Source organism: Scatophagus argus, chromosome 6 (assembly GCF_020382885.2).
Source record: "Scatophagus argus isolate fScaArg1 chromosome 6, fScaArg1.pri, whole genome shotgun sequence".
Taxonomy (NCBI): domain Eukaryota; kingdom Metazoa; phylum Chordata; class Actinopteri; family Scatophagidae; genus Scatophagus; species Scatophagus argus.
This window is the reverse complement of record NC_058498.1, coordinates 18,306,500-18,329,505: the sequence shown is the minus strand read 5'-3', so window position 1 is coordinate 18,329,505 and position 23,006 is coordinate 18,306,500. Positions and strand designations below refer to the sequence as shown.

The 23,006-nt window shown below is 42.4% G+C and overlaps 2 protein-coding genes across 8 annotated transcripts in view; one reads left to right on the top strand and one right to left on the bottom strand.

Annotated features, from left to right (window-relative positions):
• ralgps2 (Ral GEF with PH domain and SH3 binding motif 2) overlaps nt 1-23,006 on the bottom strand; it is a 61,935-nt gene that overhangs the window by 2,645 nt on the left and 36,284 nt on the right. For 3 of the 4 annotated variants that reach the window (XR_006843565.1, XM_046391308.1, XM_046391307.1), the window contains 8 exons: nt 3,177-3,314; nt 2,652-2,742; nt 2,451-2,518; nt 2,185-2,323; nt 1,918-2,069; nt 1,777-1,831; nt 1,125-1,202; nt 60-165 (listed from right to left, as the gene is read on the bottom strand). Coding sequence is in view for 3 of the 4 variants with exons in the window: in XM_046391308.1 (XP_046247264.1) it covers nt 60-165; nt 1,125-1,202; nt 1,777-1,831; nt 1,918-2,069; nt 2,185-2,323; nt 2,451-2,518; nt 2,652-2,742; nt 3,177-3,314 (827 nt within the window). In the remaining variant the exon portion in view is untranslated. The remainder of the gene's footprint in view (nt 1-59; nt 166-1,124; nt 1,203-1,776; nt 1,832-1,917; nt 2,070-2,184; nt 2,324-2,450; nt 2,519-2,651; nt 2,743-3,176; nt 3,315-23,006) is intronic. The other variant, XM_046391309.1, reaches the window with a different exon arrangement.
• angptl1a (angiopoietin-like 1a) lies at nt 5,498-20,277 on the top strand. 4 transcript variants are annotated; one of them, XM_046391311.1, is made up of 8 exons: nt 5,498-5,813; nt 9,791-9,879; nt 10,091-10,230; nt 14,419-14,676; nt 14,784-15,404; nt 17,421-17,614; nt 18,597-18,867; nt 18,992-20,277. In XM_046391311.1, exons 4-8 carry the CDS (start codon nt 14,487-14,489, stop codon nt 19,177-19,179), a joined length of 1,464 nt encoding a protein of 487 aa, XP_046247267.1. In that variant the 5' UTR covers nt 5,498-5,813; nt 9,791-9,879; nt 10,091-10,230; nt 14,419-14,486; the 3' UTR covers nt 19,180-20,277. The 4 variants fall into 4 exon arrangements, with proteins under 4 accessions (XP_046247267.1, XP_046247269.1, XP_046247266.1 ...); XM_046391313.1 differs by lacking the exon at nt 9,791-9,879; XM_046391310.1 differs by lacking the exons at nt 9,791-9,879; nt 10,091-10,230 and having other exon boundaries at nt 18,992-20,276.

Below are 23,006 nucleotides of genomic sequence, written 5' to 3'. Positions count from 1 at the left end.
CAGCATATGGACACATGCATGAGTACAGTTGTGTATATGAGAGTGTGTGCTGCTCTTACTGTTGGTTTCTTGCCCTCCTTGAGCACAGTCTTCCGCCTCAGCACCCCCTGCACTGTGACCGCTCCAGGATACAAGTGAACTGCAAGCTCCTCTGATTCCGCTGAGCTACAGAATGACAAACATAACAAGCTAAATACACAAACATTTACACAGGAAAACATGCATCTTCTCATGCATGCACACGCACCAGATCAAATCAGAGATGAACTAGTAGCAAAAAAGACAGACGCAATTAGCAAAGCCACCTTAAATTGCTTAAGAAAAAAAAATACGATTCTAATTTTTTCTTGTTTTTACAAAAGTGACTTTCACAGGAATAAATTTTGACAGTGTTATCGCAGGGGGAGGAGCAGAGGCAGACAAGGTGGTGTGCAGATTGTGTCTGTCTAGAGGATCAGAGCAGGAAGCCCAGTGCAGGAGCCCAGTAAAGTCTGGTGGAAAGAAAGAAAGAAAGAAAGAAAGAAAGAAAGAGAGAGAGGGAGAGAGAGAGAGAGAAAGAACAATTCCCGACTGCAAGGGACACTTAATATGCAACGTCCATGAGAATTGGCTTTAATAATCCTGAAGAGTCTGTTCCTCTCTAGCTCAGGAATGAGGATGTAACAGTTTCTTTCCAGTAACACATGGAGCTGAATGTGACTGTGGAAACTCATTTCTAGCTCCAAGCTGTGAAATACCATGGAAACTAGCTCTATTTGTATATGTGTGTGTGTGTGTGTGTGGCAGACATGCAAGAAATTTAGGAAAGCAAAAAGGAAGATTATAGACTGATGGTACGCCGCAAAAGATGATGAATCAAGACCCCAAGCATATCCTTTACCCTTCACCTGATTCGTGATTTCACCCACAGACACACACACTCTCTCACCAAAGGACTGTCCCAGCACTACACACACACACACACACACACACACACACACACACACACACACACACACAGATACAGACAGACACTCTCTAAGCACCAGAACACAGCGGCCCCTAGGAGGGACTGAGGGGCATGAACTGAGGATAAGAGAGAGTTTGGTTGAGGTCAGGCTGGTTTCCGGTCAGGACGTGTGTACCTGCTGGGCCTCAGGACTCCTCTGTAGGGGATGCGGGCCACACGGGTCACTGGGCCCAGAGAGTGATAGAAGCGAGTCCTGTTCAGAATGGGATAAGACAGGATAGGATAGGGGCACGGGACACTGTTAAGGCTGTGTGGGTCTTTGTGATTAGTATCTTTTTTTTGTATTTTTTCCTCTTCAAATTGCGTGGGTTAGGACTGGATGGAGGAGTGGTCATTTGGTTAGAGGAGTTTTCAGGGTCACTGAAGCTTAAAGAAATACTGTTTTGAAAAGAAGGTTAAGACAATTTTGTGGCAAGTTAATTGTTCATTTCAGATCTAGTGAGTGTGGACACTTGTTGGCAGAGCGGATCTACTGGTTAGGGGCTTTAAATGTTAAACACTTAATACGTTTCAGGCTGCAGGAGAAGCAGAAGCATCTGAGAGCAGCGGTGGACGGATGAGGCATGACGGGCCCCGGCTGCGAGGCTAAAAGCAAGGCTGTGTATGGCATTTGTGTGTGAGTTTTAATGGCAGATCATTTTGCCAAGCTGTGTCTTGAGGCCAGAGCTTTGAAAATTATACAATCACATCTGGAATGGGGGTATTTTTATTATCTTTCATGTGGATGTAATGAAAAAGCAACGCAGGCTCGGATGTATTAACGTTACCTCTCAAACGCAGGCCAAGACACCTCTTCGCTGAGCTCAGAGCCCTCGCTGCTCCCTGTGAACAGACACAAATCATCACCCCACTGACAAAAAAAAAACCTCAATGTGTCATGGTAATAAATATATGTGTGTATGTCTTACCAAGTGAAATACCGCTGGACAGAGTTGAGCTCTCTGCTTGTCCTCGAGTGGGACTGTGGCTCTCCATGACACTGTCGTCCAGTAGATGGCGAGAACCAGCATTTGGGAACGTAGCACTTTTAAACTCTACGGTATTCATCTTATGGATAAAACTATGTGGTCACAGCAGGGACACAAAGATAAAGAGAGAAGTTTAAAGAACAAGGTAAGCACAACATGGTTTTATAAAGGCCATCATCTTCATCTTCATCAAAGACAAAAACTGACTTGTAGCCCAGGCTGTGGCACTTCCTGTGTCCATAGGGCAGCAGGTTCCTAGGGGAGGGCGGTGTGGCCGGGACTTTGGTTCCTTCAGCTGATACCGTACATTTACGGCCACAGAGAGGAGATGCTGACGCTTCCTGGCCTGCAGGTGAGAAGGTGAGAGAGGGGCCGGGGGGGGGGAAGAGTAGGACAGATTTAAAGACCAGGAAGTACAGAAAAGAAAAAAGATGACAGAATAGGTTCATTTCTACATTTAACACTCAGCTCACCTGCAAGATCTTCCTTGGAGGCGTTTGCTCGTGGTGTGCTGGTGCCTGGCTCAATCTTCTGCGACAACCTAAATAAATTAATTGAAAAACATTGATGAATCCATCAGAATGATTATTTGAGACAAAAGTTTGGTGCTCATCTGAGTTGGCCAACAGTTTCTGTTTTTATCTACAGTGCATTCTCCATGTTTTGCTTCTTACTTATAATTGTCGTCCTCCACAAACTTCTGCAGTTCCTCGATATACCTCACTGAGTTGAGATACTTCTGTACATGAGGCAACACTGGTATATCTGAAAGAGGAAAGATATGTCATGTTACTAAAACCGCCAACATATCTAGGCTACAAAATATGCATAAGCTGAGAATTTACTAATAATGTGAACCTTTTATGGATTATTACAAAAAATAATCAATCAGGGTATACTTCATTCAACTTGAAGAGATGTCTCTCTCAAAAGACCAAAGAAGTATTGATAAAAAGCAAAAATTCTCTCATTGTGTCACAGACAAGGCTATGATATAGCTTCCTTGGAGACTTTGTCTACCTCATTGTTAATTTTTGTTCTCCAACATGATGAACATAATCAGATCTCAAGGGGAGGACTTCAAGTCGCTGCTGATATGAGACTCATGAGCTACTAGTAACAGAGTGGATGTTTCCAGCTTCTAAACCACACTGTCACACCATGAATGCATGGCTGTGTGTGCATGTGTCTAAACTCACCATAGGTACAGGATCTCTGCAGGTCCGATATGATTCTGAGAATGTTGTTCATCAGGTTTGACCTCTGTTCGTTTTCCAATATGCTGCCTGTGGAGGGGTAGGCCGAGTCTATATACGTCAGATCAGAAAGGAACATCCCTGAAATAAAGCAGCAGATGGAAAAAACATGAAACGTGCTGCATGAAACCAGGGGACAAACACCACCCCTTTTCCCTCATGCTCTCAGGCTTTAGAGAGTCAAAGGCCCCAGTGTGAGCCAAATGAGGACAGCGTCCATCTGTTGGAGGTGTTACATTAAACACCAGTGGGGAACATGAGGATTTTCTTGTTTGCTCATTAGAAAGCAAACACACAGACACAAACAAGGCTGGACATCATAATCAGGCCAGATTTCCATGGATACACAGTACGAGTGCCATGCAGCTGTGGATTTCTTCGTGTGAAGAGCAGCTGGTAATCACAGAGTGCTTGTCTGATATCACAGGGGCCAAAACAGACAGGAATAAGAACCCTGCACTAACTGTGCTATTTGCATAAACGCTGCTCAAGTTTCAAACTGACTGTTTTCCTTTGCCCAGATCTGATCCCCATGGATCCAAACGAGTGTCTCAAGTGGATGACTGATATTCTCTTCAGCCTTGCCAACTCAAGGCCAGCTCTCTTCCCCTTGTTCCCTTTCTCCTTGGCTCTTTTTTTGGCATACTTGGAGCAGAGCTGAGGATCTCAGTCTCTCATTACATAAATATTAACATTTAGAGACAAGAAGTGGAGCTGCTTCCCAGCATTATGAAAATGGAGATTAACAAGCTTCAGAAGTGAACTGATGATATACCTTTCCATCTACTCTCCTCTTTCCTCCTCTCTCAATGTTTCTTTCACACACCAGTAATGAGATTGCACATGTAAGAAAAGTTATCACACAGTAGACTACACACATCCCAACTCCTCCCCTGGGAAACGGCATTAGACTCACAGCTGTGTCCGCATACACGTTTACAACACTGTGCATGCAGTCCGTACACAGATGCACAAACAAGCAGAAAGCAGAAATAACAGAACTGCACGAAACCTTGTCTTAAGGATCCCATACAAACACAGAAACACAACACCATCTGATTGCAATCACAGCAAGAGAGAGAGAGAGAGAGAGAGAGTGTGTGTGAGAGAGAGAGAGGGAGAACGAGGGAACGGGAGGGGGGGAGAGAGAGAGAGAGTGAGGGAGAAAGAGAGAGGGAAAGAGAGAGAGTGAGAGAGAGCAAGAGTATGTGTGAGAGAGAGAGAGTGTGAGGGAAAGGGAGAGGGAGGGAGAGGGAGAGAGAGAGAGAGAGAGACGCTAAACGCAGGAGTTGTAGCTCACAAGTGTTTGGAGATGCAGTTGAACGAGGGGAAAGCGAGAGATGGGGAGAAGAGGAGGAAAAGAGAGATCCTTTAGGCTTAACCGCTGTAGTTGCTCTTCTGAGAGCTTGTCAGGGATAACAGCAGTTAGTCATGCACAAGTCCATACTGTCTGGAACACCAACAGACAGATGTACGCTCAAGACCTGTGGTTACTATACACAGGCGCTTTGCATGTGTTTACATGTGTTAAAACTTGAATGAAAAGAAGATCAGGTATGAAACCCGAGGGAGAGGAAGAAATGCCAAAATGCATATGGAGGAATACTTGTCATCAGTTCTTCTTAAGAAGTTATCTAAAAGAGGCCTTTTAAACATTTCAGAACAAAAAAAATCTTCACGTCCCGCACACCTGAACACATTGTCAGAAGTGATAAGGAGTAAGCAAGGGCCAGACAAGCTCAGACTACACCTGGCGGATTTTGTGCCAGTAACAAATCAGTTATCTGCCTTTCTTTTTCTTTTTCTGCTCTCACAGTTGAAGCTCCACAGGAAGTTGCTCTGAAACCTCTGCAGCATTACAATCATCTCTTCTTCCTGCTAAAGGAGAAAGCAAAAGGGGAGGGGAATTGCAGGATGTAATGAAAGAAGGGGTCAAAGCAGTTTGTGCCTGCACCCCCAGACTCAGCAAAAGCACTCCTGAATTCAAACAGGTCTCATTTCTTTCCACTAGACTCACTTCTTCTACATACAAGAACCATGAAGGTCATTGTTGAGGATGGGAAATGTAATGAGGCAGCTCTGTTATTCTCTTTTCCTGTCTTTTTTCCTCATCAGAGTGACATCAGAGGTAGGCTGGGCCACTCCAAAAAAAAACGAGAAAAAGAGGCAATCTCAAACTCCCACACCCTCATCCCCCTTCTCCTCCCCTCTCTTCCTCCTCCCCCTCTCTCTTTCTAAGTCTCCCCCATCCTTTCTGAAAAACTCAAGGCATCAGTCGTCAGAGCTCAGTCTGTTAAAGTGGCCAGCTATTGAACCATGCCCCAGCCTGAGCCTCAGGACAGCTGAGTCCACTGGGAGGAGCACATCTTTGGGGAAGTAGGGCCTTGGCAGAAAAACAAAGCTCATATTGTGATTTTCAGCAACAGGACATACGGAGTGAGTGGAGGGGAGCACCTCAGAAGACTGGGACAAAGAGGGACAGAGATGAGTCCTGAGCACTGCAGCTCAGTGAAGACACAATACAACACACACGTGAAACTATAACTGCAGGAAAACACACTCACTACTGGTAACAACAAGGTAAATGCTGCCTGTGTTTATTCTGTTTCCAAGTTTGTTTTCTGGAGTGCGTGTGTGGGGCGGTATGACAGTATGAGTGTGTGTGTGTGTGTGTGTGTGTTTGACTATGTGTGTCAGGGCAGCTGTAAGAGCTCTGGCTGAGAGGTTGAAGAGGTTAGGACGTTTCGTGACTGGAGGCTCCGGCTGCAGACAGAAACATTTAGCAACGCTTCTTTGGCTTTCCTCTGTTGTCTGAGGAGTGGGATATACTGTGTACAGCATGCTGAGTACTCATGTACGTACATTCAATATCTATTGACAGCTTTGCAAAGTGTGACCTACTGGATGTGAGATCCAAGCAAGGGATGTTGAGGGTGTGTAAGGTGCCATTTGTCTAGGCAAAATACACAGATGAATTTAGGCTTGCTTTAGGTATTTTCATTATGTAGAGGGTAGATTTTAAAAGAACAATATAAAGAAAATCTATTAAGTAAATAAAAACCCATTAGTTTTCCCTTAGTGGTTTCTTCTAAGTGTAACATGGAGAAAGACCCCTTGATGTTAAACTTTATCTAAAATGATGTGAACAGAAACAGAAAGCCAAAGAGAGAAAAGGAGAAAAAGAGGAAGAGAAAGAAAAGTAGGGCATTCCATCTAAACACTTGAGGGAAGCTGATCTGATCAGATGGAGAGATTTGAGCTCTGGAGCCAGGCTTGTTTATTTTTTCTTGGCGTTTAGTTTCCTAATACAGCACCTGGCTGCTAACAGGGTGCAGGGATGGACCAGAGTGAAACTGGTGGAATCTGGGTTTTAGATTAATGATATTACACCTAGAAGTTGACTGTTGAGAGAATATTTTCACAGATTATATTGGAGGGGCGTAGTGATGATACAATGCAGCTCAATCCTGACCACATCCTCTATTGAATGCACCCCTTGGGCATAAGACACTTTAGTCACAACCTTGCCATGATAGTAAAAGCTTTGAACACTAACAACATCAATCTGGTGCACTTCCATATCACCAACTCACAATTATCTTCAAATGTTTTCATTTAAGAGCTGGTCTGCTGGTGGAATTTGTGGAAAATATTGTGCTTGCTACAAAGCCACATCTGTGAATGTTGTAAACGACCACGAGAGGAGAAGACAGTGATGAGAACGAACGAATGAACGCGCACACGCACGCACACACGCACACACACACACACACAGGCGCGCCAACATCAAAACAAGCACTCTTAGAGCTTCAAAATGCCTAAGCTTGAGGAAAAAGGCAAATGTGAATGTGAATGGCAAAAGGCTTAGAAAACATTTCATGGGCTTGCTCGTTTTTCATGTGGAGTAATTAATCATAATATCAATGCCTCCGATAACTCAGTCTGGAAGAGAAAAAGGAAACCTGCAAAACAATAAAATGAAGGACGGAACAGCTGCCTGAGAAATATCCAGAACATTCTGTGCTGAAGCAGCAGCACTTGGTCCTTGGGTTCACCTGAAGCCCGGGTGCATGGGATGGGGAACTGGCCTTGGATCATTACAACCAATCCACATATAAACTAACCATTTCCTGAACCCTCACACCAGACAATAACTCACAACAGTATTTCTGTTTAATGTCGTTCCTATTTAAATTTCTTTAAAACTTCCAGGACAAGCCAATAAATAGTGGCCAGGTAGTAATCTGACAGAGAGAGTTAACCACTGCCCTCCCCCAGCGGTCCCATCACAGACTATGTTGTAACGCAGCAGGAGACTGATAGCTTATTCAGTCAGCACCAGCCAGCTGTATTTTTTTCGGACAATGGGCATGCAGCCAGTCGTATCCAGCCTAGTATTTGTCCAGAGGCTGTGTGTGAAATGTTCACAGACGCTGATTTGTAATGGACAGCTCAGCTGATGTTATCATCAAAACACATAGAAGCAGACACAGATAACGCACACACACTAGATACAGATATAGGCTTATCCAAAACACCACTCTTTCACTGTGGTTAAATCCAACCGCAGCAGAACAATTCGGACATATTACATTTCTTAAAACCCAAACCTAAGTTATGAGCGAGAGGACTGCCTTTTGCCTTACTGAAGTTGGGTGGAAAAAAAAAACTGCAGGAGGGAAAAAAGCTGTAGGCTCATTTAGAATCCCCTTAATGAGAGCTTGGACACAGTTGAACAGACAGGTCACCATAGGGAGGACGAGGTCAGCCAGGAGGTCGGGGAAAACAGACAGGAGAAGTGGAGGCATGTAGAGCCAGTGGGCAGTGAGTGGGTAAAGTGATTGTGCGTGTGCGTGTGTGTGTGTGTGTGTGTGAGAGAGAGTGTGTGTGTGTGTGTGAGAGAGAGAGCGTTCTTTCTTGCTGATTCAACTAATAGAAAACATGTGCAGTCAGAGGTATGAGTTTAAGGTGAGGTGTGAGTCAGAGGAGAATTAAGTAAGAGCATGACTGACTCCAAGTTATCTCCCAAAACTGAAGATGTACACCATCCAGCCAAACAAATATTTATATAAATGCTGTAACATTTTTATAGCCCCACTCCCCGGCTCTCCTCTCTCCCCTGACCCTCCTCCAGCCCTTTTCGAATGCTTCCAACCCTAGCAGCAGCATGTGTTCATTCAAAGCCAAGTGTCACTTTACGAGTTTAATTTAATCAGAGAGAAAAGCCACCTGAACATGAAAGGTAACAGTTTATATGCAGGCCTGGGAAATATATTACTGGGGTAAGCACTGCTTTAAGATGATGTCAACTGCTTGGATGTTGCTACACAAGAATTAACATTATTCTTGCATATATCAATGTGAGTGTGCATACAAGGAGAGTTGTGTTGGCAGTGAGGAGTAGGCTGTGTGTGTTTTCTCGGCGGTGGGGGGAGGTAAGAGGATGAGTGTCGTGGAGTGATGGAGGAGGGTGTTGGAGGGTTGAGAGTGCTTATCTTGACAAAGTATAGCAGATGAAGAGGGATGGCCTTATGTGAACTCAGTTCCCCTGATTACCCTGAATGTAAGAATGGCAGGTTTGTGCATTTATGTGTGTGTTGTGCAAAGAGAAGAAGAAGGGGGAACCCGTTTTCCACAAAGGCCGATTGATAGCAGGGGTTGTGGAGCGGAGGGATGGGGGAGGGTGGGGTGGGTGAGGTAGAGGAAGGGTGGGGCTCCAGCCTAATCCCACATATAGACCTCTGACCCCAACATCAGCCCACATGTTTAGAGTTTCACTACAGAAGAAGGAAAACAGATGGGGGCCGTGGGGCCTCGGGGAGTTTTTGGGGGCTCCCTCCTCAGTAATGTAGCGTCATGAAGGTAGACAACCAAGCAACCAAAAAGCAAGAGGCATGAACCACTTATGGGTTTATTGGAGCTGGATGTATTCTAACCACAGGCTAATGTCTTCTTAAACAGAACCACTTTATCAAATGCAGCCCCTTCGTTTTTCCACCTCATCCTTCATTTTTTTAATTTTAAAGGGAGGCTCCAGTCACACTTACTGAATCTAGACAAAATCCTATTCTAGTGCTTTCTATCCATCATTATTTCTCTTTTAATATTTCCAACATCATCTGTTTAATGAGGAGATATAAAACAACACCATTAATGTTGTAAGACAGTGTATTTCCTGCTTCACTGTGGCAGCAGTATTTTTTCTCTATATGGCTTCTTCAGTTTTGTTGATGAGGCTTTTATGAGTTTTTCCTTGTTGTTGTTAGCACTGTTTTTAGAGTTTAGCACTTTGCATTGTAGTTTTGTTTTCATTAAATGTTTTATAATGTCAGTTCTTTTACTGCTTCCCCACTCATGCTGTGTTCATCTCTCCACCGCATGGCCTTGATAACCTCACAACTTCGATATTTGATCCTTTATTGCAAACCAGTAAAATGGTTTTACTTAGCTGTTTTCCATCTGTGCATCTGCAAATAATCGCTTTAGCAAGCATTAACATTCATCCATCCATCCATCCATCCATCAAACCATCATTGATGCCTGCTTATCCTTTGCAGGGTCGTGGGGGGCTGGAGCTGATCCCAGCTGTCTGCTGTGGCTTTGAGGGACGAAGTGGTCATGTAAATGAGCTCCATTAACAAAAAAGGTGGCTAGTGAAATAAAGTATTGATGAGATGCTGGGAAAGTGTCCAGCTGTGTACCAGCAGTAGATCTGGCCATGTTCTCATGTAAAACATAGCTGCTGTTTATTGTTGATACTCTCCAAATCCAATCCCTTTTCTCTACTCCTCTCTGGTCTTTTTGTTTTTTCATTTCACTTTTTGTTCTGACCAGAGGTGATATGTTGTGCATTTTAGGGCATTTTGGACTTGATGTGGGAAAGTCTAATGACCAGATGGAGGAGTGTCCAAGCGTTTCTCCCCCGTTTGTTGAACTATAATCCATCAGGCTACAAACCGACACATCAGAACTGGCAAATCACTGCAGGAGACACACGGTGAGCGGGAGCTCAGGAACCCACACAACAGTTAAAAGACAAAATTTTTAATTTGACCTTCTCATGGGCTCTAGTTCATGTTCCTTAGCGAACACATGGATGAACAGTCCAGTGCACTTTACCAAATGTAGTAGAAGATCACAGCAGATTCTCCCGGCTTGTATTCAGTGTGAGCGTGAAGCATCAGGAAACACTGATAAAGTATGACTTCATTACTACTGCCTTTTAAGACTCTGTTACATATGATGCATAGTAATGCAATAAATTCTATCTTCATGAGGGTTATAAGTTCAGTTTTTGTTTAAACTGTTGAAACTAAGGTGTTGATCAAATGTATGGTCATTAATGAGGATTTACTTGTGGCCGTGTGTTTACTTGTGTGTCGTTTTGAAGGTTGGATTTATTGCAGGACTGATGTATACAACATTTTAGTTGGCTGGGAACTGAATGTCTGTTAAAAGTATAACACATACTGTATGAAGTGACTTTAATGGGATTCATCCCAAAGAGAGACTTGCAGAGAGCCAGTTTTCCATGAAAGCAGTTTATTCCAATTGTTGTATTAAGTATTTTGCCTTACCTCAGTTCACAAAATGATATGTGCAGTCCTGGAGGATTTTTGCCAAAGCACACAGCGTAACTTGAAGCCAAAAGTGTGACATATGGCTGTCTTTCTGAGGTAACAACCAACATCCATTATGCTGTTTAACCAACAAGGCAAAACAAATTTGTTCTGCGTTAGCAGTAATGTAAGCAGCAGTCTTTCTTAATGAGTTCTCTGATCGTTTCCTCTCCAAAGACATGCAGAAAAGGATTTTTTTGCCATTCATGTACAACAGAAAACTAAGGTAGATGAAAGCCAGTGTTCTCGCTATATATACACACACACAACTCCAGAGTGACTATGGAGTGTACATAATTAAAGCAAGCCAAAGTAAATGGAAAATAGTTAGCCAGCTGTGGATTTCATTGAGTAAACCAACAACATTGGAGAGCACAGCTGAGCTGATGATATCCCACATCACTTTGCACTTTCTGTGTATAAAAATGTACACAAATATAGCTCCATATGGGGTGAAAAATAACTGCATTCATGTGCAGTGGTGCGTGACATGAAGCAGTAGTGAGATCTGTCAGTGTGCTATTAAGCTTTCATTATTATTATATAAATAAACCAAAGCCTTTGGCCTGAGAGAGTCACATCTACTGTTCAAGTCAAAGTAAAGCTGTAAAGTACTACATTCTCACAGATAAGAGCCTTATACTGTAATGAGACAACAAACAATGTGAACAAAACCACAAGCATATATATATATATATATATATATATATATATATATATATATATATTTGCCTTTAGAAGATGACAGAGTTAGTTTAATGGGCTTAAACAGTAACATGATTGTGTCGTATTCAACTGAAAATCACTCCCAGCTGGATGAAAGAGTGCATGGTAAAAGGAGTAAAGGAAGTCAGCTACATATAACTGTTGTATGTCCCTAGACTGTTCCAATAACAACCATAAAAATAAATGAAACCATAGCTCACACAGAGAGACAGACTGGGGGGGGACCATTAAAAAGCCACTGTCATATGTCTCCTGACTATTAATAACTATTAGCAGAGTGAGCATCAGCTTATGCTGCTGCCAAAATATAAAGGCAGACGGAGTTATCTTCAAATCCTTTCTACCACAGCTGTTTGTTGGTACAGCTAAACCAACAAGAACTTGATCAAATCCTCTTTATATTAAGAAGAAAATTAGCTTCTGATATTACTATTTGCTCTATTTCTGAAAGTCCGAGACTTAATATGTCTTTGCAATCTTCTGCTTAGCTGTAACCAAAAGAAAACCTGGAGAGAAATGAGGGGAAGGAAGACAAAACTGAGCGAGTGAAGAGGAAAGAAAGTACTCAAGAACAGGCAGATAGTGCACATTTTTCAAGACTAAAGGAGGTAATTCATCCAGTAGAGGCTCTGCCTCAAGATATATTCATGATGCCTCATCAGGAAAGGAAACAGGGTCATGACCCACTTTCTATTAGCCCATTTCATCTTTAAACCACTACTGTGCTATTGTTTTACATCTCTGTGCTTTGTTTCAGTCTTCCAGCCTGTCGCTCCTCATCTCCTTCCCTTGTTTGGTTTCTGTAGTCAGTACCTGTGCATGTAGCTTTGTGCTCTTCTAAGTTCAGAATGTAAGCAACATTTCTCTGGAGTAATCCACAATGCATTTTCAACTCAATAGTACTCCACATGAAAGGGAACATTCGTGCTCATTCATGCCATAATTGAACATCTGAGCATCTGAGCTGATAGATACTTATTTCTGGACTTCAACTCAACAACACAAGCGTGTATGCATGAACACACACACACTCACAAAGAAATGCACTTTGCTTCCATTGTAAGCTAAAATCACATTCAGTCTGGTCAGTTTTAAAAGCAGCGTGTTAAGATATAGCCATGTATTGTCTTATAACACATGTATGGACTGCTGACTTTTTATTTGCAGCTTCTGTTGTTGTTAAATCCGAAAAGAGTCAGATGTGAGTTACTGTTAGCATAATATCCCCTCCATCTCTCTAAACCAATATGGTTGGTCAAAGGTGGCTGCACATTTCCCAATCTACAGCAAAAAAAAGGAAAGAAAAAAAACAACCTACTTACTGCAAACATAGCACATGAGAGCAAATCTGTACACATAATGTTTTACTCCCAAAGGTGATCATTTTATGTTTTCCACTCAATAGCTACCAGGTCCCCAGGCACTTCAGCAGTGTTTAGTAATGGTCTGTTGATACAGAAAAAAGGAGTCGCTCTGCTTGTTCTGAGGAAACACTGTAAAACACTTGTACCTTCACAACACACTGGTGACCTCTCCACGATCCCTGGAATGTGTTTGATATGCTGTGGTTCCACAAAAGAGGCTAGGCCCCAGTACTGAAAACCACCACCCAGGAGAAAATCAGGCTCCTGGGCAGAGAAGGAGAAGGATGAAGAGAAAGAGATGGGAAAAGAGAGGTGATAGCAGATAGATGCAGTGCTGCCTGTTCGGGCTTAGGAGGTGTGGAGCTAAGTTTATGGAGTTCACAACAATTGTAGAAAGCCAATCATTTGGAATTTGGAAGAGAAGAGCAAGGATACAGTACCTGGTTACGCTGTTAGATACAACGGCTGCTGGAAAAACACGACCACGAAAATGAAGAACGTCTCCAAGTAGTTGTGCACACACAATACTCAATCATATAAATCAATACACAACCTTAGGCATAGCAACAAGAGTGGAGGAATACTTTATAGATCTTTAGTGCTAGTTATAATGCTGTTCCCTCTTGACATTGCTCCAAGTGACAGGAATGCCAGAATTCCTGTAGAACCACAATGGCATCATACGGGAGGCACACAGGGCCTGGGTACTGCAAGTAGGCAACATCGTTGCAGGGGACAATAACGTCAGTTGTTCATATATACGGTTTATTTTAAAGTTTAAAGAAAAAGAAAAATCTCAAATTTTTCCAAAAATTGATTCTTAGTGATACCACCTGTTGTTTGAAAGCCTGAACGCTATAAAACAGCTGTAGAAGTCATACATTGTGTTGGACAAATCTGCCACTGAGACAGGTGGAAACCATGAGTTACAGGGCCTTTGAACTTTATCTTGTTAGGGGCAGTGACTGTTTCAACAGCAAAAACTACAGTATGACCCATTAACTCGAGCTGAGTTCCTGGATTTCTTAAAAGGGTTACTCGAATTATCGCTGCAACTGAAAGGGGTCATTAAGGTACATACTACGCAAGACAAGAAGGTGGGAGCTTCCTGACAAGAATAATCTGCTTCCCTGAGTAAAGAAGGCAGGTCCCAAAGATAAAGCACAGCCACCAGACACACAGCAGAACTTCTAACAGGGAGAAACCAAAAGTAAGTCTCTCAGCAGGGTAACTAACAGAGACAGAAAGCAACAGTATTTAGAATAATGACCTGACAGCTCTGCTACTGCACACATAATGAACACCTTCCAATAAAATTACAGATTGTCTGTGAATATTTGGAAAACTGTCAAATACCTTTTCATTAAATCTGTACAATCAACACCCATGCTGCTTAAATTCCCTTTGTTAGCCTTTGTCAACAAATAAAGTATCTGCTTCAGGGTCCCAAATAATAAGGTCTTGGTATTATTGCAGGGAGGTCCGGGGGGACTTGGAGGGAGCAGCAATATCCATCCATCTATTGATCTAACCAGCCAACAGCAATGCAAGGACTGATGTGGAGCCTGTGTGCTCTACTCTGCCTTTCCCTGTGGGAGGAAAGTTACTGCAGGAGCTCCAGGGAAGCCCGGAGGACCAAAGAGCCTTCTCTCCACAGGAGTAAAAGGGCCCCCCTAAACCCTGATGCCAAAAAGTGTTCCTACACCTTCCTTGTACCCGAGCAGAGAATCACAGGTTCAAAGCATGACTTGTTTTTGTAATAAACTGTTATAACATGGATATCTTTATGTAACCATTCCTTAGCTTCTTGTTGATCTCTTTAATAATTAATTTGTCATCAGGTCCAATCTGTGCCAGTACCACAGGCCCTGAGCCAGACAAAGACAGAGTGACGCGTATGGATATTGCAGATGTGCGAGAGGTTCTCAACAAACAGCGGCGTGAGATTGAGACGCTGCAGCTGGTGGTGGATGTGGATGGCAACTTGGTGAATGAGATGAAGCTGCTGAGGAAAGAGAGCAGAAACATGAACTCCAGGGTGACCCAACTTTATATGCAGCTGCTGCATGAGATCATTAGGAAAAGAGACAACTCTCTGGAGCTAGCCCAGCTGGAGAACCGCGTCCTCAATGTGACATCTGAGATGATGCGACTGGCTTCAAGATATAAGGAGCTGGAGGCCCGGTTTGCCACAATGGCTGGGGTGGTCAACAACCAGTCTATTCTCATTTCTGCCCTGGAGGAGCAGTGTCTAAGGACACTGGGACGCAGTGAGCTGCCCGTAGTTCCCCCACTAGTGCAGGTGGTACCGCAGAATATACCAGTCAATAATCGTTTCACCAATGAGATACAGAGGGACAATAACAACCGGGCCTTTGCCAGAGGATCACGAATGGACTCCCCGACTGCAAGCCCACTTGGGATTGAACCTCCGCCACCACAGGGAACACTTACCTCTGATGGTATGTACTGATTTTTAAAGTGGCAGGGGTTGACGAGAGAATAAATGACCAAATACTGAAAAATAGTCAAGGATCCAGTGACTTATCAGCAGACAGAAAGTGAGGGAAAACAAAATGTCCTTATAATGAATTGTCAGTTACTTAGCATTTTTGCAAATTAATTGGTCACATAACTATTAAAGTACAATTACCAAAAGACTGCAATTCAAAACATAACCTCACAACAGTTGCTATTGCTGAGGCACAGTTGGCTCAAACTTGGCATGCTACAGAGGCAGTGAAATCATACATTCCTGTGATTCCCACTTGACTGTCTGCATTGGCTGCACTGCACTAAACATATGTATTAAATTAGTAGAATGTAGATTGCGCCTTTGAACAGCATGAAAAAGACTTCAGAGAACAGGAATATACATTACTGCAAGGCGTTAGTCAGATTTACATTCAGTCTATGCAAAAAATGAAAGCATAGTCAAACAGATCACCCAACTGATGGACTAGTCGATCAATTCTCAGATCCCCAGACAAAACAAAGCAGATAAAATTCTCCAAGAAAGATTAGGCTCCTCTGTACATTTCTCAGAGACTGACTAAGTCTGACAACTGAGAAAGATCATCTCCAATATGAAACCAATTTGCAAGGTTAGAACGCTACTTGGAAATGGCTCCCAAAAATTGGTCAGGGCTGCTGTATTATGACTGGCGATTAGACTACGGCGGGGAATGTTGACAGGGGTTATACAACCAGATGGTGAAATGGATGAAATCATTCATAACATCCCCCAGACAAAATGGGAAATAAAAGAAGACTTGTTTGAAGACTGACATGGAGTCACTTAGCAAGTTAATATAATATGGTTCACATAAGAATGATGAGGCGACAAATAGTTTCTCCCATATCTAATTAAATCGGATATCTAAATCTCCAGCACTTAAAGACTCTAGTTTAGATATCATTGCTACTTGCCACTAGAGAAAAGGCCAGGTATCATTTATCAAATCATTATAGCAAATTTAAAATTAAATACACATGAATGAATGTGTACTTTGCAATAGATGCTGGGTGTTTAAATCAGAAAGATAAATAAACAAAGCCTCATCACAAAACCAAGCCTTTAAAGACCACTAATACACTGTCTAATATGTAGGTTCATTAGCAATGTAAAGAAGAGAAAAGAATACAAGCTTGTGCTGGGGCATTACACTGGGTCCATATGTGCTACACTCAGCTAAGAAAACTAACTTTCAAGTCCTGGAGCCCCCCCACACACACACAATGCTGATATTCATACTGGATCAATATAAATTCTCACTGGGGGAAAACAGAGGGGATACGCAAGTTTAGGTTCAGCAACTTCAGCTTTGGGTGCAATGCTACCACACAGCTTCATCTGAAGACTAAACCAAGGTGAATATTCATTTAACAATTTAAGTGTCCACATGCATGTTTGTGTAAACTTAGACTGCAATGTGTTCTGGGCAAAAAGAGATATTTTCCAAAGAATGTGACCAAAATAATACATCCCCTCAAACCATGGGACCCCCACTTTCTCTCCCTATTTCCCTTGTCACCTAGAGCCCTCAGACTGAGGATAATGACTTTTACATATGCAAGTACAAAAAAAAACCATCACGTTCAATTCAAGCTGCAGTATGCTATATTTGTTCAGGAGCCTGAAACTATAATTCTGACACTGGATTAATTTAGTAGGAATCAAGAGTCTAACAAATGATATAGATATATAATCTCTATTGACTTGATGTTATATTGGGCTCTTATTGGAGCTTTTGTTGTGGTCACGTGAAAGAGATGAAAAAAAGCAAACAAATAACAAAATACTATTGTGGTGAAGAACATTAAGAATGTTAATGATATGCACACTGCAATATGACAATATTCTGTGGAGAACAATGATATTGCAATAAGGATTTCTTCACATATCAAACATTTTAAAATCAGAGCCACTGGCACAATATTTATTCAACTATTTTTTTGTCTTATCCTTCCAATCACAGGTCCCTTCAGGGACTGTTACCATGTGCGACAAGCAGGCCACACCACCAGTGGGATGTACCTGCTCAAGACAGACGGCAGTGATCGGCTGATCCAAGCCTGGTGTGAACATGGCCTTGACAATGGAGGATGGACTGTGTTACAAAGAAGGAGAGATGGCTCTGTTAACTTCTTTCGGAACTGGGAGAACTACAAGGTAATATGAGTGAACTCATTCATTAAATAAGAAACACTAGTATGGATAGGGTACAGAGGTGTGGGAGAGATCTGTATTCAAAGTTTTTCCTTTCCTACTTCCTCAATGACCCAGTCTCAGCAGTTCATTTAGGGGCAACTGAGCAAGCACTTGCTCCATCTATGTAAACAGCTTAGCGGTGGATTTCCTCACACCAAAATCACAGCCAAGAACTGCAGCCAGGGACCTACATACAAATATATGTAATCAGGGCTGCAATGGGCTGAGAAGAAAACACAGCTCAACCACACTGGAAATAATCCCTTCATCCCATGTGTCAGCCTTTGCAGTTGATATGTGATCCAAAGTCCAAAAGAGAAAGCAGGGAACAAAGATCAAGAGACTTTGCTTTCTTCCAGAGCAAAAGATGACATTATTAAAAAGCCTGAGCAAAATTAGGAGTCTCCCAGTTTTCTCTGTGAAAAAAACGCAAAGGAGAAAAGGTTTCCTCCCCATCATAAAATTATATTTTAAAATCAATACATGCTGTTCAGACCAGGAACAGAAGTGTGATTGTGCAGCTCTGTGTTTAGCTCTCCGTCTAACTGCAGCCAAGTAACCATTACCCCTGCCATTCAACTAATTTGTCTCCAGTGAGAAACCGCAGATCACAACCTTAACATATTAATGTCTCAACAGGGAGCAGATTTCACTTGATATGCCATCAGGCTCCTTTAAATTTAACACAACTCGAAGAAATCTTATTAACTTCACTTCTGCTTTATCATTTGTGCTGTTTGGACATGATTTCCCTTCACTGACCAGAGAGTAAAAGGAAATATGTTCTTTCAACAGTTAGTCAACCCAAAAAAATTGACTCTCAAATTACCTCAATTTAATTCTGCATTTTATTAGTCTGCACTACACTGCAAAGGCATTTTGACATGAACCACAGCTGAAAATGAATAACAAAAGAACATGCTGTGGTGGCTGTCCCCTACAGAAAGGCTTTGGAAACATAGATGGCGAACACTGGCTTGGTCTGGACAATATCTACAACCTAGGGAAACAGGGCGACTATAAGCTGATGATAGAGTTGGAGGACTGGACAGGGAAGAAGGTGTACGCCGAGTACAGCAGCTTCCACCTGGAGGCAGAGAGTGAGGGTTACCGGCTGAGGCTCGGCACCTACCAGGGCAACGCTGGGGACTCCTTCAGCAGTCACAACGGCAAACAGTTCACCACGCTCGATCGCGACAAGGATGCATTTTCTGGTAGGATGGATGCGACATGAGTTCCAAATGTGTTCTGATTTGTTATATTAGTCGAAGTGAAATGACACAACTTTTTTTCCATCACGCTCACCTTGTTTTATAATGTTGTATCCCTCTCCACCAGGTAATTGCGCCCACTTTCATAAAGGTGGTTGGTGGTACAACGCTTGTGGCCAGACCAACCTCAATGGTGTATGGTACAGTGGGGGAGTATACCGCAGCAAATTTCAAGATGGAATCTTCTGGGCAGACTACGGAGGAGGTTACTACTCCCTCAAGTCAGTCCGCCTCATGATCAGACCGATTGACTGAAACCCTCGGGCTGTGGTTCAAATGCACCTCAGTTTCCTTCTTTATCTTTACCTACCCATAAACAAATGCTGAAAGGGCAGAACCAAGAATCCCTGCCATTGTACAACAGTGCCTTGTAAAATACAAAGGAGGAAGAGATGTGTGTGTGTGTTTATGGCAAGATACAGACTCCAGCAGTCAGCACAGTGGCCCAAGTTGACTCTAACTTTGAGACAAAGACTGGTGGCATTGGCCTCCTTGAGTAACAGCTCTTCTCCTTCATCCTGAAAAGTATTGGTCCATCAAGCTCCCCAGGACCAATAGGTATTACCCTCAAGTGTTCTATCTCACTCACTCTTGTTGAAAGTCAGTATGTAATAAAGGGAAATGGTCATTAACTAAAGACATGAGATTTCTTCTGAGCAGCTAATGTTGACTTATTGATAGTAGTATTGCCCAAAATAAATGGGTATTAGATGTACTGGGATCTTTGATACAATTTTAAAGGTGTGTTGCCAAGTAGAATACATGAGAAACAAACGATTGGAGGACAGGCCTTGCTAAACCTACTGTCTACCTGTTTCTGGGTTTTGTCTGGACTTACAGGGTTTACTTTGACCCTAACAGCAAAGAACTCATGCAACAATGTGCTTGTCCAATGTGCATGTGGCTGAAGTGGCTTTGTTATGTAAATATCTTTGACTTTATTTGTGAAAGATAATTTAAGAGGTGTGATTCTTCTCAGGCCAAATGTTCACAATGTTGTCAATCTGCCATTCTTTGTTATTTATCATTGTATTTATAGTTAAGTATAGTCATGACCATTTTGTATCTACCCCTGTAATAATACATTTCTTCATATGTTTTATCCCATTTAGAGATACATTAATAACACTTGAACAGAACACACACAAACACATTTTAAACACCCATTGTGGATGTCTTGTTGACGGGAGGTTGGAGAATGTGATACATGATTTCATCCAAGTCAAATTAAATTCTTTTGTAAACCTGTAACTGTCCTTCACTCTTCACTCAGCTTACTTTAATGAATAGCAAAAAAGGGTTAAAATGGACCCTACTTTGACAAAATTATTTCTAGTATCAATGCAAAACATGAAATATTACAGTCTGTAAAATGTGAGCCAAGCATTGTATGAAACTGTATAAATCAGGATTGCCTGCTTGCACAGGGCAACTAAAACACCACAACTTACTTGTGATAAGTGGTAAAAAAATAATTTAATGCATTCTTTATCTTTTTTCCCCTGGAGCTGATGTGCATCTTTGTTGTGAGCTGTATAGAGATTGGGCACTTGTGAAAAAAAGGCAGTCAGTAAAGACTGCATTTATGAGGTGAAGTGCAACCGAAAATGTAAATTATCCTGTAAACAGGAGTTTAGTTGGAAAAGGTAAAGGTAAAAATGGACTTTCAGCACGTAGATTTCCAAATGACTTGCAGCTTTAAAAAAAAAAAAAGAAGAAGAGTTGAAACTTATTAAGGATGATACAATCATGTGAAAGTTGAAAACACTTCACATTTCTCACATGTCAAAGCACTGAGGAAGGTCAGATGCATTTAATAATTTAAGAAAGTGACTAAAACTGAACTGTGACCGCAATGTCAGAACATTTAAAATCACATCGTTTTTGTTCTGAAAGGAAGAAGGCTAGAGCAAAGGAGAGGTGAAACATTTAAGAGGGAAAGCACAGCTTCACAGAAGCAGATCAGACTAAATCAAAGTGAAGACAGAAATAGGTAACAGGGAGAATATTAAATTTTGCTGCTATACAAAAAAATTAGACTGAAATAAAAGGACTGGAGAGCCAGTAAGCAGAGATAAAAGGCAAGAGAAAGACAGACAGGGGTGGGGTGGGGGGGGACACACACATTCTTTCCACATAAAGCCATTGAGTTTTTCTTTCCCTAAAATACAAACGCATTTTGAAATTATGGCTCCCCCCTGGACCCTTCCTTCTCAGGAACTGTAATTCAAAAGAGACAGGCACAGTCTGACGCAAACACTGTAAGGAGGAGAAGCTCATGGACACATATGGTCTACACGATTTAGCTCACAAACATGCACGCACACACACACACACACACACACACACACACACACACACACACACAGCAAACCAACCAAACTGGCAGGTGGGCTTGCTGAAAGCCATCTATATATCCATGCAGTTCAGGAGCCCAGGCCAGACCAGGCCTCGCCTGACTGAGCTGACACACTGGACTGTGGGTCACATGCACCAGTAGGAAAACCTCTCAGTTGGCTGGCTTTTCTGATCTGACACATATGACATCTTGCCTCTGGTGCTATCCATTACACTAGTTATTCCAAACAGCATTGCTTTTGTTCCACAGCTACCCCAACAACCATAACAACAGCATGCTGGAGTGGAAGGGAGTCAATGGCCCTTGAACTGAGTGTTGGCACTCTTAATTGAATGAGACAAAATGGCAAATGGCTACTGCAGGATCCCAGTAATAAGAATAATAAAGTTACACTGTTACTATCAGTATCACAGACTAGCATAAATATTAACAAGGCCTTGCTCAACAACACACTAATCAGAAAAGATTAATAGTGAAACACCTGTTCAGACAGGACACGTTTCAGCTGCATTTTTCACTCATCTAACAAAAACTTACACGTTTTTTAACCAGTACCACTGTCAATGCCATCCACATATTTTTATGCCTTATATCAATCTTTTTTTCCCTTACAAATTTAATTATACGATTATGTGAACACCATCAAAAGTGCACACAGCAGTAGGTTGGTTGTAAACACTGATAGTGGACCGCGGCTAACTGCTGCTGTACCACGAGGCAGACAAGGTGACAGCAAAAAGAGTTGAGGAAACATTTTAAAGCGTGTCAGCTTTGTCACATTGGAGCCATACATTTCAGTGGGCTCTTTGTCCTTGCATGATTGGTCAGAGAACAGAAACAAGTTCATCTGAGCATTTAACAGGCTGGCCTTGTGGTAAACACAACACAGACAGGAGGGGGCTATGTCTGCCAAGCCTAATGGCAGGTCAGAGTTCACACAGTTGCACACACATAGTTTAACATTAGTGCATCACTGTGGAAAAACCAAAGCCTGGTGCCTGCACAGCAGACACAGGGTTCTTTCTACAGCCTTTTAATCACTGCAGATAAGCATCAGACCTGTAAAGATTCAAATGGAGTAAAGACAAATAACAAAAGTGGCAATGAGAGACAAATGCACTCTGTAGAAGTTAACACTCCTGTGGTGTATTTAGCACACAAAAAACACACACAGTAATTTTAGCTCTTTGCTGTGGGTTGGGACTTTAATTTAAGCTTCAATCGGTACTTTGTTAAGTGACCAGAGACGCAAACTCGTGCACAAACATGCCAAGAGAAACCTCCAAACCAAGTTTACCCATTACAAACAAACCACGCTCATATTTGGAGTGATGCTCTGGAACAAGCACTGCAGCTCTCAGCCTCCCACTCATTCATTCCCAGTCTCCCTCAGAGGGATCTGGTGGATTTATGATGGAAAAGAGATCGTCCGAGAACAAGAGAGTGGCGATTTCCCTGCAGTGTGCCAACTTGGCTCGGCCCAGTCCTGAGGACAGCCAGCTGGTCACACATCATACATCCGCACACATCATTGACAGGCTCAGACTGTAAGGAAACACCATCCCACTCTCACGTACAAAGACTTGGGACACAAAGAGACTCCACCCTGAAGTCACACATCACCGAAACGCTTACCAAACAAATGGAAAGTCTCTCCTTTTCACACACACACACACACACACACACACAATGAGGACATACAGTTAAGCTGGAAAACATGGGC

What these genes read in the sequence shown, in the direction of transcription:
- angptl1a (XM_046391313.1), top strand. Translation starts at nt 14,487, where the DNA reads ATGCAAGGACTGATGTGGAGCCTGTGTGCTCTACTCTGCCTTTCCCTG. An exon ending in GGGAACACTTACCTCTGATG is followed by an intron (nt 15,405 to 17,420) that starts GTATGTACTGAT and finishes TTCCAATCACAG; the next exon opens with GTCCCTTCAGGGACTGTTAC. An exon ending in CGACAAGGATGCATTTTCTG is followed by an intron (nt 18,868 to 18,991) that starts GTAGGATGGATG and finishes CCTCTCCACCAG; the next exon opens with GTAATTGCGCCCACTTTCAT.